General features: G+C 38.4%; 1 protein-coding gene across 1 annotated transcript; it reads left to right on the top strand.

The window, feature by feature from the left end:
• Window positions 1-801: 801 nt before the first annotated feature.
• pcdh20 (protocadherin 20) lies at window positions 802-9,217 on the top strand. The gene is made up of 4 exons (XM_079664178.1): window positions 802-1,077; window positions 4,537-4,588; window positions 4,841-4,915; window positions 5,489-9,217. The coding sequence occupies exons 3-4, from the start codon at window positions 4,868-4,870 to the stop codon at window positions 8,108-8,110; spliced, it is 2,670 nt and encodes an 889-aa protein (XP_079520304.1). The 5' UTR covers window positions 802-1,077; window positions 4,537-4,588; window positions 4,841-4,867; the 3' UTR covers window positions 8,111-9,217.
• Window positions 9,218-11,217: the final 2,000 nt, after the last annotated feature.

Here is an 11,217-nt window from a genome sequence, read left to right as displayed (position 1 = left end):
AAATATATAGTAATTTAATAAGTGGTTTAATTTGTGACAATGCTGCTATGGTAAACATTGCTGAAAGTAATAATTAATAATGTCAGTAGTCAAATGTGCTGGTTTTTACATCTTAAACTAATTTATTATCTTCACAAAGTGTTATTACATTCCTCCACGCTAACCGATACAAAAACCTGAGTGAAGTGTTTTTAAGTCAGTAGTTCCAGAGCAACAATACTTTTACATTGATGAAGAAAAAATGATTTTATCATTTGAGTTGAGTTATGGAAGAATGAGAAGTGACTAAGCGATTTTGTTTTCCATCAGCAAATCGTTCCCTTCTGGAAACTCTATTTTATACCTTAATTGATGTACTCAAAAACCTCAAATTGAGGCTCTGAACTAGTTACACTGTTAGCAGGCAGAAACAAGAACCTGTGGTGGGCCAATCGATAGAAAGTTCATTACTGGGAAGCCTGGCTAGTAATCTCCTTGGCTGCAGCTGTGAGGGGCCTACATTGTAGCACAGCACCTGTTCTCAATGATATATCCAGCCTGCACCTGCAGAGGCACAAAGCCACACTCACACCACTCCGAGGTTTAACCGGCTCCTGCTTATCATCTTACCATCTTTTTCTCGCTCTGTCTGCCTATCAAACACAAGCTCACAAGGTTTTCATGTTATTTTTCACTTTGTCTCTGTTTCTGTCTCACTCCTCCAGATGATCTTTCTCACATTCGTGCCAGGATGCATCTATATCAGCGGCAACAGCAGAAAGGGAGAAAAGTAGTGGGAGAAAACTGTGGAGGAGAGGAGCACCCGGGGAGGTGCGAGGAGGAAAGAAAAAAAGGCAGAGCAGTATTTTTTCAGTTAATATAAATAGACCTTTGGGGGCTAGAAATTGTGTGGTGTAATATTCCATTAGGACAGCTCCATTTTACACCAAAATTGGTTTCATGATGGCAAGCCGCCAATACAGTTATAAGCATTTTTCCTTTCTACCTTTCCACAGAAAAAAAGTATCAGGAATAAGTACCTCTACAATTGTTCAGCCCTTGACTCAACTCAACACACTGATACTGCACTACACTGAGGTATGTGTGACCTTTTATGTCGATTCAACCAGTAGATGGCAGTGATGGAGCAAGAACACATATGGCTGACTACTTAATGAAGTAAACCTGTGAACACATTTATACAAAGACAAGTTCATTGTATTTCTAGAAATATAAAGAAAAGTTGTCCTGGATCTGATCATGCAGGGGCAAATAGTGAGGTATATCTCCTTCAGACAGGAGGATGCAGCTGCAGTGTGTAAATGTTGCTTCAAGTTTCAAAAAAATAAAGATGGGGTTTATGTATTGTCTTATACTCTTTTACATCTGCCTCTTTGTGCTAAAATGTAATACTGGGACTAAGTAAGGAGTTATATTTATGCTAATATCACCCATTACACATCCAGTTATTGCAAAGTAAAGCAGAGCTGCTACCTCCCCTGGTATACGCTTAACTCTGACATAATCTGACATAATAAATGATCACTGAAGGAGTTTCCTGCTCTGTGGAATAGGCTGTCTTTACAGACATTGTGTGGTACTCCATTAAACTGAAATCTGTGTTCAATTTGCAGCAATTATTGTTTTTCGATAAACACGAGAAATGCAGGTTTGATTAATTAGATGTTATAGAGAAATTATGTCTGACTGCTGTGAATCGATTCTAGAGACATTTCATTATAAATAACTCAAAGCTGGGATGCAGATATCTGCAACTGTTTAATACTGTAGAAACAGCGATTCCAGCTGGCTCAAAAACTCACTACATTTACTGGCAGTGGTATTTTTCAATAATGACACTTTGGTTAATTTGTATTTTGTGAATGTCACATACATTATAAATTACTGATGAGCCCGAAGGGAGACTGACTCCACCAGGTAAACAAATGTGACTGATTATCAATACAGTATGTATGGTATGGCTGTAAAGGAAATTAAATGAATCCATGTGCATTGATGTCAAAAACAAGAAGGCAAGATCTTTAGGAAGCTAAAAGTAAAACATATGTATATTGCACCATTTTGAAAATAAAAAATTGTAAGATATTTAGTTTGGACTGTTGTTGCACCGATAATGTTTAATGATCTTACACAGATTCAACAGTTGATCAAGCTACTGTATCTCTTGACACAATACTTTTGTTTGGTCATATCCATCTTACTTAACAGCCATAAGACTGTCTCTTAGCTGTCAAGATAGCTGAGCAGAACTTTGATTGAAATAAAAGACTAAGGTTAACGGGACATCTGTTGGTAAATCTGGCCAAAGATTACCAAACTCATGTCTCACTGACTCGGAGCAGGACATTACATAATTAAAACCAACGTAACTGCCTCTTGGCCTTACTCAACCTTTGTAGTACTTTTTATGTCTGGCCACCAAGGTTGAGAGATGCTGTCACCATCACTGACATTTACAAATGAAGTGAAGATCAGGAAAATAAACAAAGTTCAAATGATATAACACACATCTCGAGTGTTAGAGCTGTTAAAATATGAGTTTATACTTTGCAGATAAATAATAATAAAAAATTCAAACAAAAATGTAATATAAATGGTTTTATAAGATCAATTGAGGGTGACAGAAACAAAGAAAATACATTTGTTGGATTTAAAACCTATTTGCTGTTCAACTAAAATACATTTGTAATTTTCTGTCATTTATTACCACTTTTAATAATTGTTCCCTGTCCCTCAGCATGTTGACCAGCTTATAAAAAGTTGTTTGGGCAAGAAAGGGGATTAACAGTCACAGATGTCACAGCATCAGGTTGACAGACACACAAAGCATCCCTGGCCTTTGTGTCTCAGCTCCTGGTATTGCAACTGCTACAGTGTAAATAATGTAAACGCCCACAATAGCCTGGAGCATACAACATGTTTGAGATGCTAAATTGTCTCTTTTATAATCCTCTAAATTTGCAATATGAAAGGTGTGATAACAACACAAGATAATTGTGTCTCTTGATAATCTTGACACATTTAATGAACCACAATAAACACTATTGTTCAAGCCCTGAAGAAATTCACACATTTTCTGAATTTTGTAAGAATTGGTATCATTTTATAATCGAGCTGAAGGCAAAGACATTGTGTCTCTTGTGATAACTACTTCACAACTTATATTGATCAAATATATTTTGCACATCTTATTAATATGCATTCATATATGGAGAAAATAAGACAATGTGGGATGCATTGCAGACACCATGGAGCAGAGACTATTAAACCCTCTTTATTGCTGTATATTTAAACAAAATGTGAGTACATTAAACAATCGAATTGGTCTTACAAACCTAAGTAGTTATCTTATTGTTTCTGATGTGTAAATCTCAAGTAACTGCTCTGTACTGACTCCTCAATGATGATCAACAGCTGAACATCTCAGACCCTCAGCACCTCGAGGCAGCTCTCAAATTACTCTAATTTTCCTGATCTGCTGTTTGCCATGCTCTAGGCCTCCAAGCCCACCGTGCCTACAGTCTGTGTTTACAGAATTTTTATGAGCTCATCACATGGACCAATAAAAACTCTGGATGCAACATGGATTTGTAGATGATCCATGTTAGTTTACTATCTATCTACATCACTAAAATATACTGTATACTATGCAACGTGCCTCATGAAAGTACTGGGTCTTTGGTCTATTTCTATAAGTCTGACCAAATAACAAAGAGAACACATGGATCTTAGGCTGCAGTATTGTCCACCCACCAGACCCTTATGATGAGTAATGACAGCAAAGACCTAACACAGTATGAGAAAGAATGAGTGTGTGTGTGACTGTCTCAATCCGCCCTTTTCCAGATAACTTCAATCACTCAATTTCTCTGAGCAGTATGCTTCCAATCCCGAAGCAAACATCTGGCCCGGCATTTAGAACACATGAGGATTAGGGGGTTGATTTAGTTAAAGGCTCAATCCAGAATCAGACCATAGCTCCACTTATGATGCCAAGATCACCTATCTGCTGGCTTTGTTTATAATGTTTTATATATTTCTATCCATCTATCTATCTATCTATGTATCTATGTATCTATCTATCTATCTATCTATCTATCTATCTATCTATCTATCTATCTATCTATCTATCTATCTATCTATCTATCTATCTATCTATCTATCTATCTATCTATCTATCTATCTATCTATCTATGTATCTATCTATCTATGCATCTATATATCTATGTATCTATCCATCTATCTATGTATCTATGTATCTATGTATCTATCTATCCATCTATCTATCTATCTATAATTACATTTTGTAATCAATAGTCAAAGATGTGTCATTGGTTGATTGTGAAAAACATTATGCATGGTCATAGTATTATATATTTGTCTTAATTCATTCTGTGCAACGTTTTTCATCTGTGGTGTTTTTTAACTAAGGCTGGATTAAAGTAATCTCCATGCTGTGGATATTTTACATCTCTGCCCTGTCTTCCGTGTCATGATAAGCTCACTTGGTAATCATATGCTTTCTATCTGCCACAGGAATACAAGGTATGCAGCTGCTTGTGACAACATGGGTGTGGAGAAAGTGCAGGTGCGTGTCGATGTGCTTTGAAAGCAACATGAAAGTGGAATCTGTGAACTAGTAGATTTCCCAGTGGCCATTGGCTCTCATTGGTTAGCATGCGGAGCTTATTTGCATATGGTGGGAGTGTCCTGAGCCAGCACTGGGATGAATAACTTGTTCAAGTCAGATAGCAATAAGGCATAGCACTCAGCTGAGGTCTGCGCTGCTCAATGCTCAAAATGCCTAAGTCACTGAAGCTGTCACTCTTGCTGCCATAAGTTGAAGGTACTGGACTAGGACATAAACATGTTCAACAGAAGACACCCCAGCCTTAGCAAAAGAGGAGTAATATGGGTAAGTTTTATAATAAATTATTCTAATGCCATAATTTATTTTAACACAACTATAAGTACCTTTTATACTGTGAACACTTTGCATTATTATTCATGCTGATACATGACTAGCCCCTCTTACACTACACTATATCATTTTTATTCTCATTTCCAATGTTATGGCTAAAACTTGCAAATAAACCTTAAACTTTCAACAATGAAATGTCATGGATTTATTTGCTTAAATTATAGTCCTAATGAATCAAGTGTAATAATACAAATTAAAACCATTGTTGCAGTTCTGCAACTGCTACTGTAATATCGTTTTTATTACAAATGTCATAAGTCAAAGTTAATTTTAATGTACATTTTTCTGTGTGTTTGTACAGACAGAGAGATCGAAATAAACAACAATCCAACAATCCCGAATACAAAATAGAATAATACAAATATACAAATATGTATAAATATGTATTTGTATACATATTTCTAAATGTATATTATTGTATTTTGCATTCGGGATTGTTGAATGTACACAGGAATATCTTATGTTCTCTATTATAATTGTATTATCTTTAATTATCTTGTATTTCAGGGATTGTGGGTGATCTTGCTTTACACCAGCCCTCCTTCCTGTTTTGCAAATTTCAGCCAAGCAAAACAGCTGATCTATAAGATAAAGGAGGGATTACCAGGAGGAACCTTCATAGGTGCCATTGGAGAAGACTTACATTTGGATTTCACGGTGGAGCCCCCCTTTTTATTCAATCTTCCACAAAAGAAGGTCAATGGACAGTATGTGAACCTTAATAGCACGACCGGGCAGCTCTACACATCTGCTACAGAGATTGACAGGGAGACCCTCTGTCCTGACAACTCTGGGGGAAGGGGATGTGTCCTTTCACTGGATGTGTTTGTGTTGCCTCAGCAGCACTTCCAGCTTGTCAAAGTAAAGATATTTATAGAGGATGTGAATGACAACAGGCCTAAGTTTCCTGTGGATGAGATCTGTATGTCTGTCCCAGAAAACACTCACATCAATGCTCGGTTTGCGGTGGAGCATTCTGCAGTTGACCCGGACCTGGCTCCTTATGGAGTGCAGACCTACTGGCTTGTTAATGACTTTGGAATGTTCACACTTGATGTAGAGCAGAATGAGGGAGGCGAGCTGACTCCCTTCCTCATTGTGACAGAGGCTTTGGACAGAGAGACCCAGGCTGAATATATAACAGATATCATAGCAGAGGATGGTGGGACCCCTCCTCTTCTTGGAGCAGCTACTTTGAAAATTGTCATCACAGATGTGAATGATAACTGTCCCAAATTCAAAGAGTCACAAATGAATGTCACTCTGCATGGGAATACCACCAAAGGGGGACATTTGGCACGTCTGCATGCTTTTGACCCTGACCTTGGTGCTAATGCTCAGATCAGCTATGCTTACAGTGAACGTGTGCCAAGGGACACCAGGAGCTTGTTCCATTTGGAGAGGATCACAGGAGTTATCAAGCTAGCTGGGAAGATAGACACCGGTACTGCCACGTTTTACAAACTTACCATTCTTGCCAATGGACCTGGTTGTATCCCTGCAGTTGCAACTGTTTCTGTCCATATCATCAAGGTTGTTACAGGACCCCCTGCAGTCATTCCCCGATACATTGCACCGGAAAATGATGGGGAGTTGACAATAAAGGAATCTGAGCCAGCCTTTTCTCCAATTGCTTTTTTTACTGTCAAAAATATTGATATTAACCAAAGAGTGGACTGTCATTTAGAAGGGACTGGTCCCTTCAGGCTTGGCCCTTATCAAACGTTGAAGAATGAATACCTGTTGGAAACTACAGAGCCTCTGGATTATGAGAAGACACAGGACTATGAGCTAATTGTGGTTGCTACGAGTTCTCAAGGGCTTGTCATCAAGACCTTCCTCAAGGTGCAAGTATTGGATGAGAATGATAATGCACCAGTGTTTCAGCAGGCTTTGGTGGAAGTATCTGTAGAAGAGAACAATCCGCCAAATACCTTTCTGACCCAGTTCCAAGCCACAGACCAGGACAGCGAAGGTCGAGGGGAAGTCATCTACCTTCTTGGAGGAGACGCCCCAGGGATCTTTGTGATAGATCGTGTGACAGGTGTCCTGACTGTTACCACATCGCTGGACCGTGAGGAGAAAGAGACATACCGTTTCATAGTGAGAGCCGTAGACCAGGGGACACCCAGGAGGGAGTCGCTTGCAACTGTGGTGGTGACTGTGCAAGACCGCAATGACAACAGTCCACGCTTCATCGATAAGGACTTCACGTTCTTTGTGCCAGAGAACTTCCCGGGGTATGGTGAGATCGGTGTCCTCTCTGTGACTGATGCCGATGCTGAGGAAAATGGTTGGGTGGCCCTGTCCATCCTCAATGGCAGCGACATCTTCTTGATAGACACAGGCAGAGGGGCACTGAGGGCCAAGACCTCACTGGACCGTGAGCAACAAGGGACATATCAGCTGTGGATAGAGGCCGTCGATGGTGGAGAACCTGCTCTGTCCTGCGTTACTATGGTCACAGTGCTGTTGTTGGATGTAAATGACAACCCACCTATTGTCCTCTTCCCCCAGTCTAATCAGTCTTACATGCTGGTTTTACCCAATACACTACCAGGAACATCAATAACAGAAGTCTACGCTGTGGATAAGGATACAGGAATGAATGCTGTGATCGCCTATAGTATCATTAAGAGGAAAGGGGGAGAGCCAGGGTCATTTGCCATTGACCCAGAAACAGGAAATATCACATTAAAGAGGGAGCTTAGCAATCGGGGCCTCTACAGCCTTCTGGTGAAGGTCACTGATCATGGTCAGCCTGAACCGCTTTACTCAACAGTCATGGTTAACTTCTTTGTCAATGAAACAGTGAGCAACGAGAGCTACATCCAGAGCTTGCTGACCAGGGAGGCTGGGATTGAGGTAGAGGAGAGGCCCTGGTTTAAAGGCCAGATGACACAGGGGCCTGAGAGGTATGAGTTGTTCCCCTGTCAGCCTGTCCTTATTGCTCTTTCTGTGACATGTCTAGGACTTTTCTTCACAGTTGTTACTCTGACATCTTACATATGCTGTAAAAGATTTAAGAAGCAGCGAAAGAAAGGATCAGAAGTGGAGAGACCTTTGAAAAAGAAGAATGACTCGATTCAGGGTGTAAACAGAAAGCTCAGGCCGATATCTAACATCTGATTTTGTTGTCCACACATCCAAAAACACCACTGTTTACATGAATGTTTACAAATCTCACTGTGAGAAGTGTAGTTCTAACATGAAGTTGCTCTTTTTGCTTTTGCTATATTATTGTTATTACTGCACTGTGAAGTTTGATTTATATGCCATTGGTTCCTGTCCTAGGCCATACAGTCCCATTCACTTTTCCATGTTTTATTATATCTATAAAACATGACACTTAACAAGACGTGGAGTGTCAAAAAAAGTAAGAAATTAATAATTATTAGCATCAGAGAAATAATAGCTTTATTTCAAAGTCAAAAGAGCAATTCATTAAAGAAAACTGAATATAAAGTCTTGTGTAAATATTGTAATATTTTAAATTTTATATCACACTTTTGCATTGCACGAGAAAGGCAAAGGACAATTTAAGGCACAAAACTGTTGTCGTTCTCCACTGTTGTTTTAGAAAAATTGCATTTTTAATCTGGAATTGGTACAGAAAAGGTTAGTCAGATGTATGACTATATTCAAGGCGTTGTATTTAGTTATATTTAAAGAACTCACCGCGTCAATATACAGTACATCAAGCTCTATAACTGTAACACAGTATGCACAAATGCTATAAGCAGTCATTTTTAAAACTTAAAACTGTGGATTAAACAAAAAAGATCTCAACTTAATTCCCACTTAATAGTTTTGCAATATATTTAAATGCATTAAGAGATGTACTGTATGTATAAAATAAAATATGAGTTATTTTCCATTTGATGATTTTGAAAGCTTCAGAAAAGTTGGATTTGAGTTATGATTTCTCTCCTATCTAAAGCTGTATGAGATTGATGGTTAGTAACCGGATGCCCTACTTTCTGTGAAGGTTCACAGTAGTTACTGACCACACATGTGAAACCTTTAAATGTTTGGGTCTGCAAAAAATGTCATATTTTTACAAGGCTGAACAAATTTGGATTTCCAAACGATTCTCTTTCACAAATCTGATTTAAATGTGATTATTTTCTTAATGCAATCATGCAATAATGCAAATCTCAATGTGTCTGTGAAAACATGCTTGTGTTTGTGAAAGAAAATCTAGGTAATTATTAAAGATACTTTATTTTTTTATAACGCTCTGGATCCTATATTGTATTGATATCACTTACTTTTACATATTTCCACATGTATGTGTATGGGAGCTCTTTGTGAAATTAAGTAAAGATTAAAGGCACAATCCATTATATTCCTAACTCTAAGGTTGATTGACAGGCTGTTTAATGCACAGTCAAACACTGGACAACAACTAATTATAATAAAGATATCTTATAATAGGTCCCCTATTATACTGTTTTTTATCAATATACTATAGTTCTCAGTTATATACAAAACATAATCCCCTCTGTTTCAGCCCTGTTTCAAAAGTGCTGATTCTCTGTCTGAACTTTAGATGAAAATAAGGAGCCTCTCCCCACGCCCCTCTGAGAGATATTTGGTTAAAAAAAAACACAATGGTGCTCTAGGAGGAGATTCAGGTGATAAGGTGGGGGGGGGGGGGGGGTTACCTTGGTTGGTGATTGGCTAATGGTTACACAAGCCAAAAATAAGTTATGACATCATGAAGTGGCCAAGATCTGATCAGCTCATTTTCAGACAGGTTTTTATATAAATGGATCAGGACAAAAAGTGAGTAAATCTTGTTTCCTGAAACTTTCAGAATCTCTTTACACAGAGGGTACACATGTTTATGTATAAAAGACATGAAAAAGTGGATTTTGCAAAATAGGTGACCTTTAAAATGCCTTGAAAATGCTTTGCATAAGGCTAAGTTTAAGAATATTGATTACAATTGTTCAAATTCTATAATTGTGTATGTGAATACATAACATGTACAGTAAATGGTCAAAGTAAGACTGATTGGTTAACACCATATAATGAAAAATATCAATGAGAACCTCTTTGAGTAGTGTATGTGTTAGAAAAATATCACTCGTCACCGGCTTGGTCTTCAATATCAGGATACATGTATTTATTATCCTTGCAAGAATGGAAGTAGTCATCACACACAGAGCTGCGTGGGACACATAGTTCCCAGAGTAGAGTCCTTGATACGCTTATATACAAGAGAGTGTTACAGTCAACAAGTCATGGAAGAATACTGGTTCAAAGCAGTATTCTGACATTAGTAAAGATTATCTAAGGCCTGCGTAAGCAATAAACATGACAGTCATAAGCCTATTTCTCTAGGGCAGTGACCATCAAGTGGTGGCCCGCCAGACATTCTGATTCGGCCCGCACAACGGGAGTCACTGTGGCGTTAGTGCGTACGCCCCCCACTCATGTCCCCTCGAGTTACACGGATTCGAGCCCCACGCTCGTCAAAAAACATTGTTGTGTCCTTGATCAAGACACTACATTCCCAAAGGTGCTGTAAAGGTGATATATATATAAAGGTGATGATTACTTTCATAAACAATTATTTAGAAAAATATGAAGAGAATGTTTATGTTTAATTTGTGTATGGTTCGTTCTTTGGTTTTTCTGTTTCAAAACTGAATAGGAAAAACTAAAAACCGGTATTGTTTTTTTTAAACAACACCGTTGTTTTAAAACCGAAACGGAAGAACGGAAAAACGGAAAACCAAAAAAACAACCTTATTCTGTTTTTAAACCAAAACGGGTTAACAAGAAAGTTACCAGTTCGCCAAGGAGGAAGTGGAGCACACAGGAGACAACTGTTTCATTGCAGACTGTTATGTTTGGTGAAATGGCAGCGCATACATTATTTGAGATATATTTCGACAGCATTTAGCACTACATCGAGATTAAGATTAAACTTTCATTTGGGAACACACACTTATACCTATGGAGTTGGCCAGATGTGTGTAAATTACTGTTCATTGTAATCTGAAAACAAATGCCGGTGTCAGACAGACACAAACACACCGAACACACACACATACATACACACATACATACATACATATACAAACACACACACACACACACACACACACACACACACACACACACACACACACACACACACACACACACACACACACACACCATGCGCCCTGGTGACCGGACATCTCCTTCATAAAACTAGTAATAGGGGGAATAATCGACAATTT

Source organism: Notothenia rossii (genome assembly GCF_949606895.1).
Source record: "Notothenia rossii genome assembly, chromosome: 2".
NCBI classification, from domain to species: Eukaryota; Metazoa; Chordata; class Actinopteri; order Perciformes; family Nototheniidae; genus Notothenia; species Notothenia rossii.
Note: the sequence above shows the minus strand (reverse complement) of the source record. Positions and strands in the feature narration are given on the sequence as shown.